General features: G+C 44.6%; 1 protein-coding gene across 2 annotated transcripts in view; it reads left to right on the plus strand.

Annotated features, from left to right (window-relative positions):
- TGFBR2 (transforming growth factor beta receptor 2) overlaps nt 1–19,491 on the plus strand; it is a 60,058-nt gene extending 40,567 nt beyond the window's left edge. For both annotated transcript variants that reach the window (XM_075493201.1, XM_075493202.1), the window contains exons 4-7: nt 1,634–2,433; nt 6,719–6,860; nt 14,726–14,853; nt 18,373–19,491. In XM_075493201.1, the coding sequence (XP_075349316.1) occupies nt 1,634–2,433; nt 6,719–6,860; nt 14,726–14,853; nt 18,373–18,552 (1,250 nt within the window). In that variant the 3' untranslated portion in view covers nt 18,553–19,491. The remainder of the gene's footprint in view (nt 1–1,633; nt 2,434–6,718; nt 6,861–14,725; nt 14,854–18,372) is intronic.
- Nucleotides 19,492–27,113: the final 7,622 nt, after the last annotated feature.

Genomic DNA, 27,113 nt, shown 5'->3' on the forward strand with positions numbered 1-27,113 from the left:
GATGTCCCGTCACCTGCCTTTTGAATAGCTGATGGCTCCTGCTGCTTGCCAGCTTGTGTTTCCAATGGAAAAGTCATTATATGTGAAATTGGAGGGTCAGAGGTACTGATTGTAAAGTCTTTTCCGATTGTTCTGATTGTAAAGTCTTTTCCCCTACCCCTTTCAGCATTGCTTACCTTCATTTTGAGAGGCACAGAGTAGGGGAAACAGAGGTTAGTGGCTAATGTAGTTAGTGGCAACTTCCCTTCAGAGCTTATTAAACTTTTCTTTTTCTTATTGACTTATTTGGCCCGATACACAGAACCTGAGTCAGTGACATTGCTGTAAGCATCCGCCAGAGCGTTGTGCTGCCAACACAAGCCACTTGCTTAACTCTGGTTGCAGCTTCAGTTGTTTTAGTCCATTCAGGTTAGACTCCCAGGGCTTCTTCCAGTCAATACCCTCCCTCATGGAAAGATAATATAGCACATTTGCTCTGACTCAAAGGAAGAAGTAGGCTGGGAGAGTACATTTCCATGTGTCCAATCAAATCAGGTTCGGATAAACTCTGACCCTCCTTCTTTAATCTGTTTTCAGAATAAAACTGTTCTCTTTTAAACTGTTTACCTTCCCTAAAAAATACCCCAAACTGAACTAGAAGGGTCACATCTAGAGGTGATAGGGCAGCTCTCGCCTTTAGAATAATGTTCTGTACCATTCCCAGAACATCTCCCTATTCTAGAATATGTCTCCGTTGTTCTTCTATTCCCTATCCCTATATGTTCCACCTAAGAATATGTTAGTGTGTGAACCGCACCAGCTAAGGAGTTTGGAGTGAGCCGTCAACTGCTTTACAACAGGACAGCCAGCGTACAGCCAGCAAGTGACACACAGAGGATGTTTTCAGTTACATAAATCCATGCAAAAAGTACATGGGGGCTGACAATTCTCAGATGTGTCATACATGCCTGATTCAAACACCTGTGTACATGCAGGTGCTTGAATTTGTTCTAGCAACGCTCTTTCATGTACATCAAAGTATGAGAATGAGTTTTGGTTTTCAGATGTGTATGCAGGCGTACATATTGTGGCTGAATACTAGCCTGCAGTAGTTGTATGCGGACAGGCTTCCTAAAGATGTCTTTACCTGGATCCCACTGAAATATACTGGATCTGGAGTGATAACTGGGCAAGTGGGAATTCACATGCCGCATTGTTTATTTATTTATCAATCCAGTTCTTAGAAAAATTAATGTGTTCTAGTAATTACTGATTAAAGGGGCAGATCTGTCAAGAATCCATTGACAGAGTAAGTGCAGGAGACTTTGGCTATTGTATTCAGGAAAGTGAGGGTTTCATCCATAATGTATTAAGAGCCTGACAGAAGAACAAAGCTATTAAATTACATTAGGTTCTTGCTCATTCAGTTCTGGCTTTTTATAAAATAAGCAGACAGGGAAGTCCTGGTAAGTGGAGGCCTATATACAAAACAACGTTTTGAGGTAAGAAAGCAGTGACAATTTTTATTATTTACTGTTAGTGGAGGAGATAACTTATTGCACTCTGGATAAAAATTATAATTATTGACAGCCTCCTGTATACATAAAGCTATTATATCATTTAATGTGTGCCTTCCTTCTGTTCTTCTTTACAGATAACCCTCATAAGCCAGAGGAGAAAGCTGAAATTTCCACAGTCACGATCATAAGTCTTGTCCCATTACTGGTGATTTCTGTTGCTGTGATTGTTATCTTTTATGCCTACCGCACTCATAAGAAGAGAAAGCTCAACAAGGCATGGGAGAAGAATGTTAAGCCCAGGAAACATAAGGACTGCAGTGATGTTTGTGCCATTATGTTGGATGATGACCGCTCAGACATCAGCTCTACCTGTGCCAACAACATCAACCACAACACAGAATTGCTGCCCATTGAGTTGGATATTGTTGTTGGCAAAGGAAGGTTTGCTGAAGTGTATAAAGCCAAATTGAAGCAAAACACATCGGAGCAGTATGAAACTGTGGCAGTCAAGATTTTCCCCTATGAAGAATATGCTTCCTGGAAAACTGAGAAGGACATTTTTTCAGATGTAAACCTCAAGCACGAGAACATCCTCCAATTCTTGACGGCAGAGGAGCGTAAGACAGATCTTGGTAAACAGTACTGGTTGATCACTGCCTTCCACGCTAGAGGAAACTTGCAGGAATATCTCACACGGCACATTATCAGCTGGGAGGACCTCTGGAAACTGGGTGGGTCCTTGGCCCGAGGGATTGCCCATCTGCATAGTGATCACACACCCTGTGGTCGCCCCAAAACACCTATTGTGCACAGAGACCTAAAGAGTTCCAACATCCTGGTGAAAAATGATTTAACCTGCTGTCTCTGTGACTTTGGGTTATCCCTGAGACTGGACCCTTCTCTGTCTGTGGATGACTTGGCTAACAGTGGGCAGGTAAGTAAAAAGTTTGAAGGGGGGGCTGTGTGTTGTACCAGTTGGTGTGTCAGTTCCTGGGGTGAAAAGAGGAAGAATTCTATGTTGCCATATTTACTTAAAATCTTAAAAAATTAAAGTGACAGTATTTATAAACAAAGAGGCTCTACATTTAACATTAAAGCAACAGTGAGAAATGTGCAATGAAGGTTTTGTTATGATCAGAGAGCTGCACATGTATACGATGAAACCATACTCTTTATACACTTATACTAAGTGTGTATGAGCTTGTTAGCGACTGTTTGTGCTACCGCTGCAATGCACACACACACATATGATAACGATGTTCTTCACGTTGTGAGGCTATGCCACAGTTTTCATTCCTGATGGCATTACTGTGGTCTGTGAGAAGACTCCCTCCTGGTGTACCCCAGCATATATGAAGTCAGTCTTCTATCTTTGAGAGGCATAAGCAGATAGCTAGAGTGATAGATAATAACTTTAAAAGGCCAAAAATAAACCTGTTTACGACTATGGCACTTTCTCCAAATGCAAGCAAATGCAAGAATCTCAAATAAAAATAATTATCCTGTTGTTGCTTTTTCAACTAAGTAACATGGATAATACTTATCTACTTTACAAGGATGCCAGGAGGATGTTTACGAATGCTTTGAAGATGAAATTTTTCAAATAAATCTCTAAATACTGGCTCTTCTAATGAAAACTCCCCCATAAATTCAGACAATTTAAGTTAATTAACTCATAATTATTTAATTATACATCTATTTATACATGTATTTTTATATTTATATTTTCATACATAGGTCCCATCAAAGCCTGTCCATCTACACTGACTTTTACTTCACATGGAACTAATATTTTGGTTTAGAACATTTGCAGGGACAGTTCTTCAGTCAGTAGTGCTCCTTTGAGTTCATGGGAGCTTTGCTGTTGTTTATCTCATGAAGATCTGTCTTTGAAAGTCTCCTTAGTAAGAGGCAACTGTCCTGATCTCATTTTGAGAGGGTTTGTTAACCAGCACCGCAGTAATGATAACCAAGGAAGCTGTATTTAAAATAATACAAACACCACTCACAATTACATGTCATTTCTCGCCAGCATGCCAGACCTTTTTGGAGTTCAGGGAAGTCATACCATATTGTAAGTCGTAAGACTGGTTCCATTTGGAATAAAGTGAAAACAGAGTATTCAGCAGTGTAAGGCAGGGGCTCTGAAACTCAACCCCACAGACACTTTGATTGCTTAAAGACAACCCATATTTTAAGCTGATATCTCTCGCATTGCTCAAAGACACTTGGAAGTAGGAGGGTAGCGTTGATACTGCCACTTCCACAGTCCACACCGACACTGACGACAAAGTACAGTGCTGCCCAGAGCAGGTTACTGCTTTGGAATCAGTGTCCTTGGACACTGGTGTTGAGGCCCACTGTTTTACTTTGTTTAGCTTCATTGAATCTGTTTGAGGGTGACCCAGCTAGTGCATTCTTCTCTGTGACGAGGAGTAAGATGGTGTGAAGTGGCTCCACTTCAACCTCCACCTTGTTTCTTCTGGGCACACCAGCACCACCCACTCAAATTCCCCAACGTGCCAACTTCAGTGCTGCAGCTTTTGCTAAAGGGGTTTTGCACCAGAATTTGCCTTATGCATAATTTCTAAACTTTACCCTTTGACTCAAACCTTTCCCACCAGGAGGTCCAGTCTTTGAAGGTATGTTAATGGAGCTGACCCAAATCTTAAATCAAGGAAAGCTCTAGCTTCCTATGAAATAGATAAAAGAGTGTAAGTATTTTACCATCTTTTTGGGCAGCCTTAGTAATATTCAAGGCAAGTTGTTGGGGTTACAAAGCCACCTTCTTTCCCATCTGCCCAACTACCTTCCATATCATGCAAATGTAGCCGTTATTGACCATACAGTACCAGTGCCCTTAGTGACTGGCTGGAAACCGTCTTTTTCCCCATTAGAATCTTTGCACTCTGTTCAGTTTGGCCACCCACGATATTTGCAGACATTACTTAATGTGAGTACATAAACCTGGACCTTTGTCCCATTGTGTTCAAAGGACTGGTAGGTGCCAGCGAGGCCAGCAGTTCCTCACCTCAGCAGCATCAGCAACCTTGTAACAGATGGCCTCCCTAAACAGATAAAGAGGGGTATCTACTGCCCCTCTGACTGACACACCTCAGGGCACAAAGCATCCCTCAACAGCTTGAAAGAAATGTAAGGTCTCCAGTAAAAAAGATCCAAAAATCACAAAAATTATAGCGTACCACAGGAAGAGAGATGGTCCCTCACTAGAAGTTTTGGAGAAGCAAGAACTGAAACCAGACTGGTCTTTGCAAAGAGAAAGCATATCCAGACTCCAGAGGGGCAACCAACTCTGAATTGCTCGAGTTTAGATACCTAAAATGCCTTTGAGACTCAGGGCTCAGGTTTCCACGAGATACAGGAAAAGTATCTTTGACCCAAAGACCTAATAATCTAAATGCAGATGAAAGGACACAAGCAGAGTGAAACACGTGATAAATCCTAAGCAGCATGGAAATGGGATTGATTTGATACCATTCTTCAAGTCATTTTAAATTTTCTCTGCATTTCCCACTGTACTTTTCAGTTATAGGGCTTGATCCTCCATTGTCCAGCAAAGCTACAGAATAATTTTCAGTGCTGCAAAGAGTGTGAAATGTCAGACCAGAACGGCGCTTTGTGACAATGTTAAGAATCTGTATTTAGGCACCATTAACTCTTGTTAAAATCAGCAGGATTTGGGATTGTGGGACTGTGGGCCATAGGGTACAGGTAGCCCTTCTTAAGCTTTGGATGGGGTCGGCTTGGGGAAGAAGTTGTGTGTTGGGGAATGGATGAGGGGTAGGAACAGTCTCTGCTGCAGAGTTTCCATACGTTCCTGTTCTGTAGGGGAAGGAGATGCTGGCCAACTCAGTGGTGCTGAGACATGATTGTCCCAAGTACCCGTTCAGTGTATGGCTGTTGCTCACATACTTGGCCCCATCACAGAGTCCACGTAATACGGAATTTAACTTTGGGACTGATCGCACAGGGTGTTTTCTGCCCTCTCTCTATAAAGGCTTTGATCCTACAACCATTTGGATATTTTTGGCACAGAAATCCTCTGCTCTTGCAGGGTCCTATGACAAAGCCATGTTCTTGTTCTTTCCTGCTGTCTTCTTATGGTGCATTGCACTTTTTGTGGAACTTCTTCCCATTTGCCCTGAACCTGGGGTGATAAGACGTGTTTACAGAAGCTTGTAAAATGGATGTCGTAGTGCTCTCTCAGGGACTGTACATTTACTATGCGGCTGCCTGCAATTGCAGACCCAGTAACTGAAATGATCTTTTGCAGTCGTGCTTGCCGCTGGGCTCTGGAGTGATTGCTGTAGTGCAGTCTACAAATAGCTCATTTGAATCACAGGTCCTACTGCATCACCCACTTGCGCTTGTTCATCTCTGTGATTAACCAGTCTCCAATGTGAAACTGTCTTTGCCCGATCAAAGACTTATTATGCTTGCAGTTTTTCAAGGGGGATAAATTTTTTATACCTACCCTGTGAAGAGTTTGTCATTTGAGAGCAACTGTTGAGTAATCCAAAAATTCTTCCTTAAATCCTTTCTTGTGATAAAAACAGACGTTTAAACTTTGCCTTCTGTAATGCAAGGTCATAATCTAGATCTCAGGAAATCTACTAAAATCATTGCTGAAAATTGCTGAGTATGAATAAAGTTTATGAGGACGGCTTTTCAATCAAAGGGGCCGATTTTTGGTTTTGACTCAAATGTGTGCTTCTGCATTCAGTATTTTTGTATTTGCTTTCTTCTGCCAGGCCTGCATTTACCACTTTTCCTTTTAAGCCTACCATGAAAAGAAACAGCTAACACTGTAATATGGAGCGCAAAAGAATACAATGTGTTTCTTACTCATCTGAAAGACACTTGGTCAGCGGCAATTGCTTCAGGCCCAAAGGGCAGAGTTTATCTGTAAAGAGCCAAAGAGAGAGAAAGCTTGTTAGTGTCAAAATTATTTGCTTAAGGAACTAAAAAGGGCTTCGTTTTTTTTTCTTTACCAAGGGAGGTGCAAGTAAGTTGGTAGTCAGGACAATGCCAGGTTCCCCTGGCAGCAGAAAATACAACCTGTGCCAAGTATGGCCTGAATTTTTGGATGCATGTCAAATGGCACCATTTCTGTGAAAGCTGAAGTTAAATCACAGCAGAATCCAAAACATGAGTTACAATTGCAGCTCCTGAGCTCTCCCCAATCTCCTCTTCTGTAGGTTGGCACAGCAAGGTACATGGCCCCTGAGGTTCTGGAATCCAGGATGAACCTGGAGAACATGGAGTCCTTCAAACAAACAGATGTGTACTCCATGGCTTTGGTCCTCTGGGAAATGACATCTCGCTGTAATGGCGTCGGAGGTAAGTGCCATCAGTTTTCTTCTCTCTAAAAGTATGTTTGCACAGACATACTTTTGTGGTTGTCTGGGGAGAGGATGATTCTTTTTAACTCTCACCAATTGTTCTAGCATACCTGGATGCTGTAAATCAACAGGCCTTTGGTAGTATGAGATGTACCTGTGCATGAGCAGGCTTGAAGGGCAAGCACCTGAGAGCATGAGAAAATTTGCTCCCGATTGGTGTAAAGATAAATCTGCTGTTAGGTAGACCACTTATAAAGATAATTAATGTCTGTTTTTCCCTATAACATCTTGAGTAGCCATGGATTGATTCAGTCTGGTTGACCTCACCCAAAATGATTGGAAACATAAGACAATTTGAAATGTTAGTGATAGCTGCCTCCCATTTACTTTCATGGAATGTTAATTCTGAAACCTAACGAGGGCCAATTAAGTGTCACATTTACTAATTGATCATTTCAGTAAGAGCCATCATAGTGATACAGAAACCTTCCTGTTTTCCCAAAATCCCCAGCTGCTGTTCATCATTTTTTGTCATGCTGCAAGAGATCATCCATATGAGAAATCAAGGGATGTTTGTTGTATGAAGTGCAGTAACAAAATAAAAATGATTGGAACTGACTATCAGAACTGCTCCAGGAAGAGCTGCTGTGCTTGTTCATATTCAGAGTTTGTTCACTGAAACAAAATCTCCATTTCTGCTTTGCCTAAAGCTGCCCCAGAATTCCCAGTGTGCAGCGCTGGTATGTGCTAGAAATCAGAAAAGTTGCTGTTGAGATATCTGCATTACATATTGCCATGTTTGAAGATTTTCACCTTACTTCAGGGACTAAAATGAGACTCAGTTACATATAAAATTCTTCAGTCTGCTGATATTGTCTAACATTCATTGTAACAAAAACTGCTGTACAGTCCAGGGCTCTCACAGGCAGTCTAAGAAGTGGGGCTGTAAAAGGTAAAAGGTGGATATTATAGTAGATCTGCGATGATGATTCGATTTGTTACCCTTCTTCCAAAATCACAGAGGCTCCCTTTTCATCAGACTTGGCACGGTTGCATCTCGAAGGGCTGCCACAGAGACAGGACAATCTTGCAGGCTAGAGCACTACAGTATGGGGAACATAGTGTACAGGAGGGAAACCAGCGTCCCATGGGAAGATATGCATAGCTGCTCCTTGTTTCTCTACTAACGTCCGTGGGATACCACAAGGGTGTCCATGGAGGTCTCTGAAGCCACTCTGCACAGTGGCGGTGTGGCTGCATCACAGTGTCCATGTGCAGGCAGGAGGAATGCCTCCACCTCAGTCTCCTCCTCTGTCTGACCAGCATTTAGTCTTGTTGGGTGGGCTGGACTGTGGGCAACAGATTTGCCCCTGTTTGCACCCTGCCGGGAAAGCTACAAAGCGAGTATGTGTGCAAACAGCTAGCGCTAGCATAAAAGCATGAAAAAAAATTCTTTTCTAGTCAAACATTTCAGGGAAAAAACATTTGGTGCTTCAGGAACTGAACCTCAGTCTGGCATATTCCAAGGCAAACCTATCCACATTTAACTGTCATGGTCATGCCTGTTTCTAAATGCATTGGCACAACCTCAGCCTTTCATTAGCACTTTGTAAATGTGGCTGAGGAGATTTAAAACCCGAGAAAAAGGATCTTTGCCCTGTCTCTTGAGCTGTCTCCGTTTTTTGCATTTAGAAACTCTCCTTATTAATATAAATATGAGCTGTTCACTGTGGAGTCTTTTATCTTTGCTGATGCCTGAGTCCCTTCCTGTTCATATTTGCTGAGTACAGTGAAATGGAGATTGTGGCAAGAGCAAACCTTATTGCTACTGTTCTCAGAAGGCAACTGCCTAAAAGAGGATATAAAGGGAGTTTCATAGGGAAGGAAAATCACCAGCATGTTTAGCTAGAAGAGACTGACCCATTATAACCTTGAGAAGAAGAGCTGAAGTCATTTCAGGAAAAGGAAAGATTTCTCTGGCCCAGCATCCCCTTTGTTTTCAAGGTGGAGCTTAATCCCCACCCACATCCTGATTTTCCCTATTCATTTCATCCCTCAGTCATCCTCATCTCCAGAAACACATTTCTTGAATTTTATTTCCCTATTTCAGTCATCTTTGCAGGGGCTGAAGTCCCCAGCAAAACCACAGGAGTACTTGGGCAGATCTGGGGGGCTGCGGGGGGTGGAACTTGGGCTTAGTGTCTTCATCCAGAGCGGTTAAATACAACTCCCAGGATGTAGCTCCCTTAACTTGTCACTGGTACTGAGCTGCAGCAGCATTGCACGGTTTCTCTCATTTCCTTCTTAGATTTTCCCCTGGTTCGTGCAGTCTGGCTATCTTTGCAACCAGCTGGTGAAATACCCTTACAGTGATTCATGACTACAGCTCCCCCTCTCTCCATCTGTCACTCGTGAGACTCCCTCCTCTCCTCGCAGCCTTCCCGAGGAGCTGCCTCCACTCACGCAAACCCCTCTTTTCTTCCTAAACTGTTAGGCACCGAGAGGAATGACCTCCCGTATAAGCTGGAGTAGGCTGACCTGATTGCAGCCAGCCTTTCCAAAGGAGCCTAAAAGATGTAGGCACCATCTTTGCAGGGCAGGCTTGACTGTGGTGTTAGCACCCTGTCGCCAGAGAAACCCGTGGCAGTTTAGAGGGCAGGAGTGGCAATCTAAGCTGAGGCAGCGGCATTAGCAACTTTAATTAAGGAGGGAAGCATGTGGAGGGGCTAATTGCCATTCAGCCACGTAAAGGTACGGCAACTTATTTCTTTTGCAAAGGGAGCTCTCAGGATTCATTTGTCAGCATGCAGGTGTTCAGTGAGTATGGGAGGCGATGGAGGCAGGTCCTTTCACTACAGCAGCTTTGTCAAACACAGTCTCCGCACTATGCCAGGCCTTTTCAGTCAGCAGACGTTTAAACAAAAATACCCAGCAGCATAATCCATACTGTGAAGCTGCCATAGTAAATAAGCAGGTGGGGATCGGCTTTCGAGAAAGGCCATGCTGTTCATTGTTACTTTGTTGTGCTAAATATGGAGAAGCAGAAATGGGGCACGAGGGAAAGGGAGACAGAGGCAAAGATCGAGTTTGACTGATTTTTCACTGGAGTATAATTTAAGAGGCATATTTAGAAACTCAGCAATACTACTTTGGGGAGAACTTCAACTGCTCCATGCTGCCGTTAACTTGGTATTTCATTCAGTGCAACAGCTGTGCACCAGATGCTGCACGTTGCAAGAAATATAATTTTCATCTCAACCACTTGCTTTCAGAGCGACACAGCTTTGGCGACTGAGGCAAGTGTAATTTCTCTGACAGCCTCCTAGAAAGAAAAGAAAACCATCTGTTTTGTATCGGAGCTGCTGCGGGTGGGGGACTGTTGGGGGTGGCAGGGGAGAAGGAGAGGAAAGGGAACTTCTGGATACATGGGGTTGGTGAAGAGAGAGAAGAGAAACCCCTCAGAAAATGGTGACATTGCTCATGCAGTATTGTACTGCCTGGAGTGGTGGCTGGCTTCGGTATAGCAGCAGGGCTTTGTTTGAAATGGCAGCCTTGTTTTACCAGAGCTGTGTTTAATGTGAATAAAAACGCTGATTAATCTTATGCTTACTTGGAAAGAGTCAGCCAAGAGCCACAGTTTGGTAACTAAACATTTGTGCATCCTGTACCTTGTGAAATGCTTAGCTTGCATCATATTGATGCCGAGAGGTGACAGTTTCTGGTGGCAGGGAGCATTTTGATAGCCCCTACAGTGGGGCTGTGCCTGTGCATTGGGCTGCAGCTGGGGCCTGATTTAAACCTCTCCTTCTGTGGAGCAGAGCCCAATTAGGGCACGCCTGCACTGCCCTGGCTTGTGGTGGCATATAGCCCCAAGCAGGTACATCCACACAGTGCAGCATCACCCCATGACAGTAACTCATGTCCTAGAAATTCTCTAAGTGTCACCACAGTACTACATGTAAGGTAGCAAGTGCTGTCCTTCAACAAGCCCAGGTAGCAGTAGATAAGATCACTGCACTACACTCCATTTTGGGTGCTGACATGCTCTGTGTTCTTCTACTTTCCCACCTTAGGATCCAGCACACAGTGACTAAGCAGCCTGTAACCGTACACTGATGGCAGAGCTCGTGCACTCCCAAACCTTTGGAAGGGTGGCTGTGCCTTTGGTCATCAGATGTGAAGTCACTTAAAACACGTCTGTGCAAGGGAAACTGCACAGTGAGCTCACCCATCCCAATGCACCCTCACCCTTCCCAGCTAGCATCCATATTCTGAAGGAGTGGAACGGGGAAACCTAGGGAAAATGTGAAGTAAGCATTTGACAGCTCCTTAAACTTGGCCATGAAATGGCTTTTGAGCCTCTGCTTTATGCATTATTGCCCCTTTGTGGAACAGCTAAGTAGACCCACCACCCAAATTCCTCTAACATGAAGAAAGATGCAATCTTCACACACATACAGGGGGTGCGTGTGTGCATGAGCTGTCACAGTAGCTCCACCATCGATTGATTTATCCCTTCTGCGGCTCTCCCCTTGTAAACTCTAAAGGGAGGAGCATTTCAAAAGGACCTAAAAGTTCCCAAACTCAAGTCCACTGCTGTGGACTGTGCTTCACAGTTGATTTTTGCTGGCTTGCTTTCACCTCACTCCTGCCTTGATTCTACAAATGAGCCTTCATCTTCCAGCATGAGAAGTTGTCCCACAGAAAACAGTTAAGACAGATCACATGAGGGAGTGTCGACAGGGTTTGCAGGTATGCTGTTCTGACCCAAAGGAAGAGAATCTCACTGCAAAAAGCTTAGAGTAGAAAAAGATTACGTGAGCAAGGCGTATTTTTCATGAGGAACCCACGGCCAAATTTTCCAAAGCATTCATCAGGCACAACAAATAGGTTTTCAGTAATGTCTCTGTTTGGGGCTAAAAATCCAGACCCAGCCTTTCTGAGAGTTATGGCCAGGCCAGTGTCAAAGGAAAACAGAGGTACAGCGATTATTAGTGCAAGGTAGCTCACAACCATAAAGATTAAATGCTGGAGGTTAAAGTTGAAGGAACTCTGCCATTACTGAATGCTAAAGGTGCTGTAGTTCTTGGTACCTGAGGTATTTATGGTACTTCAGCCAATTGTCATTTTTAGTGCCTGACTGGTCTAAAAACAATCAAAAGAGACATATAAAGCATGAAAAATAGATTCAGCATCTGTATACAGCCGTGCACAAGCAGCTAGGCACAAACATCTTAACCTACCTCAAATTGACATCTGTTACATCTACTGTAGCACGTCAACATGATCCATGAATAACCCCAGCTATTACTGCAAAATGTGTCTGACACCTGAGATTCCACAGCATAAGGATGATTTACTGCGAGAGGATTCAGTGGGCTTTTCTTTCTAAGGGAAAGAGAAGCAAGATAATAAATAGCAGGAAGATGCTGCATGCTTTTCAAACCGAGGGAAGGCACGACTGTATTACTATAAAGTCATTACAGCGAATTGGCATCTGGCCTCAATTTCTCTTTCTTTACCATAAAAAAAACACCAACCACAACAACAACAAAAAAAACCCAAACCTGAAAAACCTATTCAATCTTTATATTTGGAAGAGGAATGCTCATAGCATAGAAAGAATTTCTCAAACAGGGAAAATGTATTACAAACCTATCAATTCCCCGGGAAGGCCTTCCCTTCCCCCATCTCATGAACCTGAATGGCCTTCAGATTAAGCTCAGCGAGAGGGAACAGGTCAGCCCCGCAGCACCAGCTTCCCTCTGTTGGACATTTGGACTCCTCTGACTCCTCATACTGCAAGATCTCAGAACCTTGGCTGGTATCCATGACCACTACCACAATCAAACCATGACTGATGGAGATGGTGTAGGAAATGGCCGTCTAGGTCATGCTATTTAAATTTTCCCAGCAAACTTTAATATTTTGGTTAGCTTTGAAAGTAGAGGTATCTGCTTTGTAATCATTGTGCGTCCGCTGCATAGTAATCCAGGTCTGACCAGCAAGATGGCAACTTCCCAATTAACTTCTAGGGCTGAAGTCTTGTAAATTTACTTTGGCTGAGTAATCTCTAACTCAGATTAATGCGGGTGAAACTGGTATGCCTTCTTGTAGAGGAAAGAAAGCAAAGCAGACTTTGGCCCTTGGGTCTTAAAGAAAGTGATTTACGTATGAGAAGATAGGAGTTGTGTTTCGGGACTATAGCCGCTCTCCAGAGCATTGTGTGGACAGTGGCCAGCACGAGATGGTTCAGGAGAAGGAAGGAGAACTCTGCAGGAGGCATCTGTGGGGTGACCTGCTGCACTGCACACACAGTTGTTCGCAGCTGGATCTCTAAATGCTGAACATTTGAAGCACAAGGTTTAATAGCCCTTCCAAAATGTTGGTTATCGTAGCTTGGCTATTCTTTTTAAGCATTAGAAATTCTTTTTCTGTAGCCTGATAAAGTCTTCATCTCATGGCCATCACACAGAAGTGAGAACTACAGCCTGACCCTAAGGTTTTGGAGAAAAGTCCACCTTTTAGTTATGTTCAATACTATCTTGTTTTTATCATTTTTATCATGACAGAAGGACCTGACCTGTGTTATCATGATCATTAGTTATTTTCAGTATTTTGTCATATGACACCTTACCTTTCTCTCCAAAGTAAACAAAGCCAAGCTTTAGAGATTCTTCCCATTTTTTTCTGGGCCTTTAATCATTGTTATCACCCTTCTCAGAGCTTCTTTCTACTGTAAAATGCCCCTTGAGAGGAGTGAGCAGCACTGGACACTGCATTTGAACTTTGGTTGTAACATTACGCAACAGTACTGTGTCTCCTGTCTCGTTCATCTCTCTTCACACATCTTCTGGGCACTCACATGCATTCTTCATACTGCCTTGTAGATTACACTTCAGTTTTTCTTGCCCTCAATTAATTCCTAGAAAGAAATAAGAGGCAGCAGAACAGGCCAACTTCATAAATCTTTATCTAATACTAGCAAGTCATTAGGCCCGTGAGTAAAGTCTCCATCTGTTCCCAAAGAAACCACAGCATTTTCTACACTGTGTCAGCATCTACTATAATATTTCCGCTCTCAGAGATTTCTTGAGTTTTCTCCAAAGGTCCCATATGTCTGCCTCTTCCTTTCTCTCTCCAAAGAAAAGCAAAGAAAATATGCAACATGCAAACAAAAACTAGAATGGCAGCAGCCCCTTCAGGAAGCTGTGCCCCCTGCATCATGGGCCAAAACTGACCCATTTTGGGAAAGAGGCCTAAAATAAGAGCAGACTACTACTTTCTACAAAGGAACATAGCTCAGTAATAAACAAGGGCAGCTTCCAGCACTGCTCCTTACTGTATCTTTGTCCTTTTCAAGCAACTGTTTCCTCCTAGCAATCTGGCATGTTAACATCTATCACGACCTAGATAGATTTCAGTTTATATTTCACCTAGTAAGTGTGTGTGGACTGCAGGGGACCTAAGGGGGACCAGTTCCTGCAAGCCTGGCTCAAGCAAAACTCACCTTGAAGCTCCTGTGTTTTGCCTCAGCACAGATTGAAAGGCTCACAAACCATTATAGGTTACTCTGCTGCTCTGACTGTTGCTAATATGATTATGCACTAAAGGGTTTAAATTAAAATTGTTTAGTTGGCTAGGAAAGAAAAGGGGAGGGAGGGGGTGTGTGGGAGAAACACATTTGAAGCATTTTTGAAAATGCCAACTGGCTTTGCTTTGTTTGGAGCTGGTCAAGCAGAACAGTGGCACTGAGCAGCTAATCAGTAGCTCCTACTCCTCCAGAGAACAGCCAGCTCCTTTCTCACTTGGCACCAGTGCAGCCCAGCTGAATACCCTTGTGTTTGCTTATTCTCTTGGCAGAAGTGAAAGAGTACGAGCCCCCGTTCGGCTCTAAAGTGCGAGAACACCCTTGCGTGGAAAGCATGAAGGACAATGTCCTAAGAGACAGAGGGCGGCCCGAGATCCCCAGCTCCTGGCTTAACCATCAGGTAAGAGCACCGCATGTGAGCAGCTGGGAGCTGCACTATACATTTAGCTGCTGCCTGAAGCCTGAGCCTTAACTCAATGTCCTGCCCAGCAGTCTGGACCTCTCTTTTGCACGGATTAGAGCTCTGTCACACGGTGACACCGGTGCAGACACCACAGTGCTCTGCACCATGCCTACCCCAAAGCCCTGGGATTTCTGCTGTCACTAGTGTAATCTAAAAGTGATCAAAACAAAAAGATTGGAAACTTGAGACCCAACAATCATCCAGACAGCCACAGAATAATTAGGGCCTTAAAGCACACTGTGTGCAGGCTCTGAAAGGTCAAAGAGAACAACTTTGCACATAGGCCCCTTCAGCAGAGAAAAGAAATCTCAGTACTTTATCACGGAGAGCAGTCATAGTTGTATCCCAGCTGTTGACAGGTTTAAGAAAAAGGAAATGAGTCTTCAGCAAGCCAGTCTGTTTTTATTCGGGTTGCGCATTAGCAGTCCATTTCCCTTGCATGTCGTGAAGCACTCTGTCAGCTTTCCCCGTTCACGGACACCATGGTTGCACTTCCTAGGCGACAGTTGCAGCCTGATTTCTCAGTAGATGAAACTGAATGAAGACAAGCCAAGGGCATGCATTTCTTCACCTTTGCTCTGAGCAGTTTTATCGGAAGAGATAAAATGAGAATCGTCTCAGAGGAGAAGTGAGGCTTGGTCATTCCACTTGCCAATGAAATACGTTGAGTGGTCTTTACAGACAAAAGGAAAGCATTGTGAACATTTATAAAAGCCCAGGCAACCACTATCAGCTAGTATTTCCATCAGGAGCAACGTAACACTCCATTTTTCATTCCGGTTGAGATGTTAAAATCACAGTGTAACACCTACTTAGGAAAGGCCAAGTGAGTGGCCAAAATCAATCATCTTTCCAACCAAGAACAACGCATCTGCCGCTTGATGACTATGGCAGAGGGCAGCCCTTTCCTGGACCACAGGGACTTGCTCCTTATGTAGTCATCTGTGATGAGTAGGGTTATTGAGGAGGGGTGCTTTAACTGGGGAGGAGAGCTGTATTTTGAGGGACACCTGGATATCTGATGTTATGAGTACTAAAAAGCCCTTGACATTTCTAGGAGCCATAGATACAACCATCTTCTAAATGACAAGTTGAGCTGGGAAGGAGAGATTATACTAATGCTCATCTTTATAGAAAAGAACTGGTTGCAGACATTTTCTAAAAATTGTGGATGAACTGGTAAAAGGGATCATGAGTTGACTACAGTTTGTTTTCCACTAAGCCAAAATGAAGTCCAAACTGGTAATACATATGTGGTACTTTAGAAGAGCCTAATTAACAAAGCAGAAAAGAATCCTGAGGCAGATAATTTGGGAGATAATAAATAGTAGAAATAGTAGAAAATGCTTAAGATTAGGAACAGTGTGAGAACATTTCTTGGTCTTGTGTGTGAAAAAAGTTAAAGTAAAGAAGGGTAGAGAACTGGTTAGGGAAACAGAAGAACAATAGGAAGATCTGTGGTCAGCAAACTTGAGGATAATCACAGTTTTCTCAAGAGCAAAAGGAAATCTAACTTAGTACCAATCTATTGCTGGATATGAAAGAAAGATACTGCTTATGCTAATGCAAAGGCAGACATGGTCAGCAAATATTTCTGTTCTGCATTTGGGAAGTCAGATGATGTACATGTAATAGAAGGTCATGAAAGCCCCTATAAAGCAAAAGTCATTGGCACTTAAAGCAGGCCTGGGGCAGCGTTAGGTGGCCCAGAGACTTGTCTGCGTTTGGGACAGGGCTACTCCTGCGGGCACTGCGGCAGGGCGCTGCATCACGTGGCAGTAGAAACGGGCAATACCACCGGTTATGCCTTGGAGAGAAGTGTCCAGGAGCTGGTTTCATGCACAGCCAGGCATAGCGGCAAGCGTAGGTGTGCTGGCATGCCCAGGGCACCTGGGCAGGGAAGCACTGGGCTCGGGATCCCCGTGGTGCTCAGGCACCGGGCAGGCCCGCGGCTGCTCTCATGGCAGCGATCCTGAGTGTGTGGAGGGCTGCAGCTCAAGGTACTGGAGTAGAGCTCTAAGATACACTGTGAATTTTGTCACCTCTGGGTTTACATAGCAAGTAAAATGATTGCAGATTTGGACCTAGGTGTCCTGCTTTCGACTTCAGCGATTTCTTCCCTATGTAAAACCCAGACCTCAGTCTGCTCCCAGTACAGGGCACCCCACCAACTGGGAGGACCATGCGTCTGCGCTTGTGTGTCACCGGGACGGGCACAGCTGGCTCCAGCAGGGTTCAGCTAAGAGTCTAAGGCAGGAAATGGATGCTTTATAACACACTCACGGGACATTTAATGAAGGTGGATTTAATTCTCTTCATCTGAATCCCTTCAGCGTTTCACATTGCGCTATCTAAAATGCAGTGATGCATCGGCTTCCACAGGGCTGTGACAGTTTGCAGCAGCTGAGGATCTGCTTTGAACTCCGTAGAAGTTGCTCTTACTGTAATGGCTCTTCCATATTCATTTCCTTCCTCTGCAGTCGTGTTTTTGTAATGAACTCATTATTCATCGTGATAAAATTCTGGAATGGATTTACATATTACAATTCCCCCCCCCCCCCTTAATGAGATTTGTTGCACTATCGATTTCAAGTTAATGTTTAATATTTAATTTAATGTACTGCTTGTAATTTCAATGCCAGCAGAAAACTAATGTTATTTGTATACAGACAATAACGTTCTGCTATTAACATTGACATCAGTCAACATCACCAATTAGGTAAATTATGCAATTAATGCAGTGTTGTGAAATGTTATTTTTTTAAATAAGAAGTTTAAGATAAATCCTACTTAATGGGCTTTTAGTGTCATAAAGCAAAGCACACAATTTCCTGGCAAATACCTCATGTTTATAAAATGCATTACAGAGATGCAACTGTTTTTTGCTCCTGTAAACATGTGCATCAGCATTGAAATGAAGGTTAAATAGTTACATCTGTGAGTGATGTGTTTAAGTGTTTGTGGGACTGTGGCCCATATTTGCACATAGATTTAGTTAGTCTGCAAGGAATTCATAAAGGGCTGATGTAGGGCCCGATACTGCTGGCAGTCAGAATTTTGTTCAAAAAACCCAAACAGAATTCAGGTGCGCAAAGGCATGGGTTGAGCGGGAAGTCACATTATCCAAGAATTCTGATCATATTTATCAAAAAAACCCCTACTTGATTCTATAGTACTAGTCCAAAGCATCATTTTTCTTATTATAAAGTATCAGAACATATGCCCAGAAATGACAGTACCAACTAAAGTGCTGAAAATATTGTAGTAGGGTTTCTTTTAAAAAGAACCAAAAAGCTTGCCCCCATGACAGTAGCAGCAGAACCCATAAAGCACCTCCAGGACACCTCCAGGACACCAGGACACCCCTGAACTTCAGAGGGCACTAAAGCAACTCTCACACATGGCCTTTGGCCGTGACTGGCCCCATCACGGCTTCTCTCTCTGTGCTTTCTGCAGGGCATCCAGATGGTGTGTGAGACTCTTATTGAGTGCTGGGACCACGACCCCGAGGCCCGGCTCACAGCGCAGTGCGTTGCGGAGCGCTTCAGCGAGCTCAAGCACCATGACAAGCTCTCGGGAAGAAGCTGTTCGGAGGAGAAGATCCCCGAAGACGGCTCCGTGACCACCACCAAGTAGCACGCACCCGAGAGCTCCAAAATGGAGGGAATTTACTCCTAGACACGTCCACCTTGGTAAAGGAAGAAGTCTCGATCGGTGCCTTGACTTGCTTCCTGGAGGACTGAGGCTGTCACTACTCCCTTTAGACTCCGGCTCCGGAGAGGGAGATGTATTCGTGGGAATTAAAAGCTGGGGAGTAGGTGTCATACCCTAGCATTGGCTGCCGGCATCATGGCGTAGGAGGAGCTATGTATGTTAGCACTTCCTCAGGAAATGAGATTTGAAAATAGCCAATAACATTATGCACTTTATTAATGCCTGTATATAACTATGAAATTGCTATTTTTATATATATATATACATATATATATAAAAAATGTGTGTGTATGTATATATATCTATCTATATATCTATAAACAGCCATGCTCTGAAAAAAAGAGTTTTTAAAAAAAAAGTGCTTCCAGGAAATTACCGGTGCATTAGAGATCCCTCCCCCTTAGGGAAGGAGCCTGGGGAGACTGGCATAGCACGACACCAGCAATTGCACACTAAGCGCCCTGCCAAAAAGATAGGAATAATATGCGATAAGAAGATGGCTTTCAAAGCATGTGCTGTGAACACCTGGCTGTGGCCCTGTAGTTCACAGTTGCAGGAGCAGTGTCACAGCAGACAGGCCAATTTGGCTTTGCAGTTGTACCTACGCGTTCCTGTCTGCAGCATATTTTGGAAGGTTCAGGGATGCCTTTGTCCTCTCACCTTAACCCCAGTGTCTTCATAGTGTCCCAGAACAGGAGTGCGAGGAGGTTTGGTCCCTCCCACACGTGTGTTTCCATACAGAAGTCATTAATGTTATATGTTTATTGCTTTGAATTCATGCTGCTTGCAAGCAGGTTGCAAAATATCAGTGGGCTGAGTTTTCCCCTCCTCCCATCCCCACCCCCAAGCCATACAAAACAAGACAGGGCCAGCAGTAATCCAAGCAGATGTTTTATATTTGCTGTGCATTCTGAGTGCAGGCAGTACTATTTTTTTTTCCCTTCCTTTTACCTTGATTGTGTTGCTGTAAGAACAACCTTTTTTTCCCTATACAGCGTGTCTAATTGCTTGACACACCACAGTCTGGGTCTGTTGCATGCTTTCTAGAGAAAAGTAAGAGACAACGGCCAGGGCCTTTATTTTTGCAAAAGGACCTTGGAGGTGAGGGAGAACTCTGTAGCATTAGGTTAATGGCATATCCTGCCCTCAGCACTGCTTGCATATAGGGCTGCCCTCAGCAAGTCAGGAATTAACAGAAAAAACCCAAAACCCAAGAAAGACGATTTATTCCAAAAGGATCCCTCAGCCATTGCTTACATTCTTTCAGTTCTCCAAAATGTTTAAGACAGTTGACATCACATTGGACCTATATAAATGGCAGCAATGTGTTTAATAAGTGCTAACAATTTTGTCTTCAGGAGTTTTGCAGTGATTTTTCCACTTTTTTCTTCCCCACGGCACGTAAGCAGCCCTTGGAAATTAGAAATTCAGCCAGCACAAACCAGTCCTGTACGGATGTGGCTGGTGCCATTTATTAAACACCTTTGACAGATGAACATCGATATTTCTCCAGAAGACATTGCCATATAAGTCAATAGGAATCATGCTTATTCAAATAGGAGTTAAGATTTATGATGACAAATATTTTATTTGAAACGGTTTTGTATCTGCCCTTTTTTTTTTTTTTTTTTTTGTCATTTTAACCACACTACTCAGAAATATTTAAACAGAGCAGGGCAAAAACCTCAACAACTGCAGTGGAATTCAGAGGACACTATGTCAAATTTTAGGGGGGGCGGGGGGGGGGCGGAGATTTGGTTTTTTGTGGAAAAAAGGACAGCGGGCAGAGGCGCGGGGCTGCGGAGCTGCTGGCGGCGGGAGCGCGGGCGCGGCGGCGGGAGCGCGGGCGCGGCGGGGCCCGCTGCCCTCTAGCGACGCGCGGCTGCTGCGCCGCCGCCTCGGCTGCCCGGAGGGAGGGAGGGAGGGAGGGAGGGGAGGGGGGAGAGGGAATGTGCGACCCGCTTCCCTTCCTCCACCTACGCTGAAGGTCAAGGAATGGCGCCCGGTAGTTCCTGACAATACTGACATTTTTATGTTTTGGGGTTTGGTTTTGTTTTTTTTTACTACTACATGTAAAGGAAAATTTTTATTCTTTTAAGGGATATTTCACCTGTACATCATGTATGAAATAGGAATGTGAACAATATATACTCTTGTATATCGAATGTTTCAAGCACTTAACTTGCTTTGTAAACAGTTTGGGGGTTTTTTTTGGTCTGTTTCATTTGGTATAAATCAAATGTTTATTAGAGCAAATAAAATAACACCAACTCAAGTTTGTGTTTCATCTCTGGAGCATCCAGAATAGGGAGAAGGCTCTTCTCAAAATGAACTAAAACAATTCAGGCTTGTTCCTTCCCACCAGAGGCCTGAATGTCATGCACAGTGTGTCCAATGGCCTTTGCACGTGTCCTGCTTCGCTAATGACTCTTTCCCCCGGTGTCCGTCCTGCCCTTCAGCAGAACAGCACCAGCAGATATCCAAACTTGCTGGCCCGTTAGCCCCTGCAGTGTAAAACCTTCACTAGTCTCAGGGGAGGGGAGGGAGAAGGGGGTTCACAGCTGACGCTCTCCTACTTTTAGGTTCCTCGGCTCTCAGCGTAGATGTGGCACTTAGGGACATGGTTTAGTGGTGGACTTGGCAGTGTTAGGTTAACGGTTGGACTCGATGATCTTAAAGGTCTTTTCCAACCCAAATGATTCTATGATTCTGTGATAAGGCCTTAGTTAAACCTCAGTCATTTTGGTGCTGGTAGTAAAATGAGCCAGAAGGCAGCCCACTAAATCTGTGTCACTGAGAAATGTATGATAAATGTGCTTGTGCCTTACAGCTATTGCTCTCCACTCAGAGCTTTCACCTTTTTAAGCTGATACCCCTCCCATCGAAGACATGCAGAACACAAGCACCACAGAAACAGAGAGTGAGATACATCCCTCCCCACCAAAAAAATTGCCTTGAGTGTGACTTAGGTTGATTCTAAGCCTTTACGGAGGGTGCAGTCCACCAGTGCCTGATTTAGGCATCTGAGACTCTCCAGGCATCACTATTTTTGGGGGGGGAATGATGTATTTTGGTGCCAAAACCTGCACCAGAGCTCATGCTCGGCTGCACTGAATATCTCCTGTTGAACCTCCAAGTGGGGATTCCCCAGTCAGGCACCCAGGTGTCTTTGTTCATGAGTCGAGCAGAATCACAGAAAAACTGAGGCTGGCAGGGACCTCCAGTCCAGGCACTGTGCTCGCTGGTCGTCTGGTCCAGGATTCTGTTCAAAACAGGCAGCTTAGATCAGGTTGCTCAAGACATTGTCGAATTTTGAGTACGTTCACCGCTAATGATTTCACAGCCTCTTTGGGCACCTGGTGCTCTGAACAGAGCAACACGCATAGCCAAGCTCACATGTCGTGCAAAGCACAGCAGCCACATCTAGGCTAAAACTGGCAAATGGGGTCTTTGTGAACGAGGCCCTGCCTAGGTGCCCCCCCAGGCAGACAGCTGCAGGTGACCAGCTCTTCCTTTAAGCCAGCTGCCCCCTGCCCCTTCTTACCAGACTATAAATCCAGCTGCAGAGTGAGGATGCTCTGCAGCCAGCTGAAACCAGCTGCCTGGGGACTGCATGGAGGGGCCTGCAGGGAGCCTTGCTGCAGGGCTGCTGCCAAGGGTGCAGTGGGGACGGGTCAGGACTGGACCCCCGCCAGCTGCAAGGCAGCACTGCCAGCACCAGCCTTGCTGTGGTTGCTCTAACATTGCGGGATGGTGGCATGCTCTACGGCCCTCCCTCCTCCCCCCCAGCAAGCGTTAACAGTGCAGCCTTCGCTTCTCGGCTATTCCTTCAGCAAAGGCCAGGTACAAAACAGCTCTCAGCTTCCTTACGGGCATGCAAAGCCTCACTGCCCACACCACTGTGGTTTCCAGCAGCACCCTGCCAAACCCTAGGCAAACTAGCATCACTGTGGTTGGCCCTAGCGTGGTTGGCCCTAGCATCCCAAGGTTGGGCCTTGCCTAGGGCTAGTTTGCCCTAGGCAAACTAGCATCACTGTGGTTGGCCCTGGTGGCAGTGGCCACCCCTCACCAGTCCCCACCACTGGCTGCATATTGGCAAAGATCTTGAAGCTCTGACGTCCTGTTTACACTGGCTCAAAGGCAAAGTCCTTTCGGCATAACAAGGCAAACAACTGTTGCAAAAAGAAATATAAAGTGTATTAAGGAACTGTAGCAGGCAAACTCCAGAGACCTTTCAGTCTTGAAATGAAGTACACAATATCCTGGAAATAAAGTACACTATATCCTTTTAATATTTTTTTCAGTTAAGGCTTTTGCCCACCTTTCTTATCCTAAATATGGTATTCAACATCCTTTTGTGAGCAGCTCTTAATTAGCATGTCACTCACCATTTTATCACCAGGATACGCAGCAAGGAGGCTCCAGCTGTGCAATGCAGAAGGCAATCGTTGGGTTTACTACTGAACCAAGCAATGGTCTAAGCTGGATGGCAAAGTTTCCCAGCGCAGAGTGCCTCCGTGTTACCAGTTCACACAATTCACAACACAATTGGGATTTCACCCCCTTCTAGGATATTCCCAACTGCTACTGGAATAGACATGAACGATAAAAGAAGAAAAAAATCATGACCCAGCTCCTGAGAGGGGAAAAAAAGAAAAAATAAAAGCATTAAGACATCGTTATTCTGAATGCTCCTGGAAACAAACTGAGCCACATGTAGAGCACCTGCAATATTGTTCTCTTGTCAAGCCAGCTGTGCTGGGACCCAAGGGCTTCCTTTGCTTCCAGAGGAACACTGATTAATTTATTTCCTGATCCTCAGCTCTGTTTCTCTCTCTTGCTTGGGTTTTTTGGGTTGTGGTTTTGGGTTTTTTTTTTTGGCATTATGTTTTTAATAAAACGCTGCCTATGGCAATTTTTCCCTCCGGCCACAAAGAAGATGGAGTGAATTCTGTTCCAGACTGTCTGCTTGTTGTTCCTGAATGCAGTTTGGCTGCGTTCATGCTGCTTATTACTTGGCAAACGTTCATGCAAGTGGGTGCACACCATGTGCGTGTGCAGAAAGCTCTTGCTGGGGGGGGGGCCAAAAATTCCAGTCTCATCCTGGGTCGGTATAAGTGATGCACCTCACTGCAGGGTTTTGGTGGGGATTTTTCAGGCATCTGTGTCCTATTGGTTACATTTCCCAGCATGACCCACAAGACCCAGTTGGCCTGAGCCCATGGTGTCCCAGCCCAGCTGTCTGGACCCCATTTCCTCACAGTGCCTTGACCTATTGGCAGCTCTTATCTATTTTTGACCTCTGGCAGCTGAAAGGCCTTGCTCATGGGGAGAAAGCTGAGGACAAAGTCAGTGGTTTGTTGAAATATAGCCAAATTGTGAGGCTCCTGGGAGGACCGAGCCCAGGAAATAGATTTAAAACTCTTGATTACTGAATGCTTTGAGCACCATCTAATCACTTCATGAAGAGGCAAAGGCAAAAGGCAGCTCATAAATTATCTGCTGTGAATTATTTGCTCAGTTATAATGGTGATAAACCAATTTCTTCAGACAGTTGCATTTATGTAGCTAAATTCTTAAAAAAATAAAATGGCCACCTGATCAAGTCAGCATGATTAAACTCTCACTGCTGAAACGTCTATTTTGCAAATTTGCTGTCATGTGAAAGCAGGTACAGCAAAGATCCCTGGCGTTTCTTCCCAGGTCAGCCATCTCGTGTGTGTCACAGGAGGGACCACTCCCACCTGAAAACACTCCCCCTCTTCCTCCTCCGCTGCAGCAAGGCTTTCCTGTGGAAGAAGAAACAAAAAGCAATTCACCCCACTCTCTTTTTTCACCCCTCCATGGCTTCAAGCCCAGGCCGCTGCCTTCCCCTCTCTGCTGCTCCTCTCCTCCTCCCAGGCAGCTCCAGGTGCCTGAGTGGGGGCTGCACAGTGCACTGCCTCCTGCCTCTGGTTTTGGGTGGGGGCACTGGTCTTTCTATGAAAGCAACTCATGGCATCCGTGTTTCAGAACAAGACCTGCATCAGATATTGGGGTTTAAACATAGGGCTCAGCCCTGCACGACCTCCTGAAGGGCACCTCGTCGTTGCTTCTGCTCAGGCTGGACCCATGCCCTTCTTCCCGTGGCCTTCTCCCCCGGCCTGCTCCTCTCCCCAACAGGGACCGTCCTGACCTCCAGGGCCTGTCCTCCTCCAGAAACAGCACCTGACTAAACCCATTGCATTCTCCTGTTTAATACACTGCCGTTTTGCTTATTTAGGGCAGAAGCAATGCAGAGGAAGCAAAGCCCAAAAGAAATGCACATCATACATGTTTCTAACCAACTTGCATGGAGATGGCGGTCAGGTCGCAGGCTGGGCTCGCTGGTTTTCTGCTCCAGCATGAGCGGTTGTGTGAGGCTCCCCAGACCAGGGCTGTCTCCTTCCTTTCCAGAAGGAGAAGACAACCATATCATCCCCTCCTGGCACCCCCGGGGTGACGCTTCCACAGGTTTGTCATCCGCACGAGTGACTCGCATTACCCCCTCCTTCACCCTTGACTCTCACCACCCCGATGACTCCCACCCCCGAGTCAGGAATGAAAATACCCCTACAACATTTACAGCCCTGCTGCAGCAGGGTTTTCTGTAGTGTACAGCTCAGTCGCCTGCCAGCGTAACATAAGGACCTTTGAAAAGTCCCGGTTTTCACAGCGTGCCTCAGCCACAGGCTGGCTGCATACGGGGTTTAGGGGAGTGCTTTATTTAGGATGAGCTAAACCGACGTGGGATGCAGGACTTGTTATCAGAGCTGTATGCTGAGCTACAGAAGCGGAGCTCCTCGCCCCCCCCGACAAAGCCCAAACCCAGCACTTTCCGTCTCGCACAAAGAGTTCCAGAAATAGACTTCCTTCTGTTAGAAATATGCCAGGGTCTTCGCGCTTCAACCTTGCGGGAAATCATTTAAGGTTAGAAAATCTTTTACAGAAGATATTGATTGCATCTAATTCCTGCTTTCGCTTGAAGGTGAAAACCGTCTTTCTAGTTCTCAAACAGAAGACAGTATAAACTTCTGAGATAAACATCTGTCTGTCTGTGGCTGCAAATGTTTAGCACTTAAAGGCTGGTCTTTATCTACTGACTTCCTTATACGTGCATGTGAACGCTGAGAGGATCTCTGCACTAATCTAGCAAGGCTGTCTATGCTATGACTACCCAGTAAAATAGGATGATAAAAATATCGGTCTTAAATTGGGACTACATCATTTGGCAATGTGTAAGAAATGCCTCCCCAGACTCAGATGTGGCAAGGGTCATTGCCTCAGAGATCGAGATGAAAATACAAGGCCTACTCTGGGCTGTTTCAGTGCATCATTGCAATAATTGTTTGAGAATCTTTTAAAATAAAATATTATTTTTTGAAAGAGCAAAGCCTTTTATACAGGTATATGAATGCCTGGAATGACAAAACCAGTATTTCAGCTTGGATCCAACAAAACTGAACTACAGGCTGTCAGAGAAAGGATCTGGTAAAAGAAAACACAAAGCCCATTAACTCACACCACCAAGAAAAAAAGCTACGTGGTGCTGCCACCAAGGAGAATTATAACTTGCAGCACATGGGTTAACAGACAGCATATTCAGGAGCAGCCTGTCCATAAGAGAGGCACTTAGCAAGTGAAAGATGATAACTGCTGATACTTGAATCCAGCCTTATTTCTGGAAAGGTGAGATTTCCTCCTTTGGTGAAATTAAAGCCAGAGTATTGATTCTTTTCAACTGAGATACTCGCTTTCCATCAGCCATCTGGTGCTCCTAGAGGCAGAAGAAAGTAGGCCATACCTTTAATTAGCTAAAAGGTTTTGAACAGGACATGAATCTTATACCAAGACTTTTAATTTTCCAGTTTTTAAGCCTCGTACAATTTTACACAGGCTTGCTCATGTGCTTTGGCTACAACCCCTTTTGCTCATCTAATCCCCATGTGGGAAGCAGAAGCAGTATTTCTGTAACATGACAATTTCACCAACACTTCAGCCTCGCCACTGAGGAGGAGTTTGCAAAAGCAACTTGCAGGGGATTAGACTGGAATTTTTCTTGTAATGCTTTGAATGGCATAGCGAAATGCTCCCGTGTTTTAAGGCTTTAGTGGCAGCTCCCATTAAGCAGCAGGTTGTGTAGCCTGCGTACTTCTGGAAAGGACATGTAAGCCTTATTGAATAAGGAAAAAAAATTAAGGCAATTTAATTTTAATGTGGGAATGTTAACATTAATTTGCTTGTCTTGCAATAATTTCTGGAATGGTTGCTTTTAAGAACCTAATCTTAACACGCCCATAGGAAATGGAAGAAAGAATTTAAATTAACTTACTTCATCCTTTTATAAATTGTTTAGGTTAATCACGGTAAACCAAACAGGATTCAGCCATACTTAAACACAGCCTTTGCCCAAGTATAAACTGTTTATTATATCCATGACACACAACCAGACAAAATTCATTCCT

Source organism: Mycteria americana, chromosome 2, assembly GCF_035582795.1.
Source record: "Mycteria americana isolate JAX WOST 10 ecotype Jacksonville Zoo and Gardens chromosome 2, USCA_MyAme_1.0, whole genome shotgun sequence".
Lineage (NCBI taxonomy): Eukaryota > Metazoa > Chordata > Aves > Ciconiiformes > Ciconiidae > Mycteria > Mycteria americana.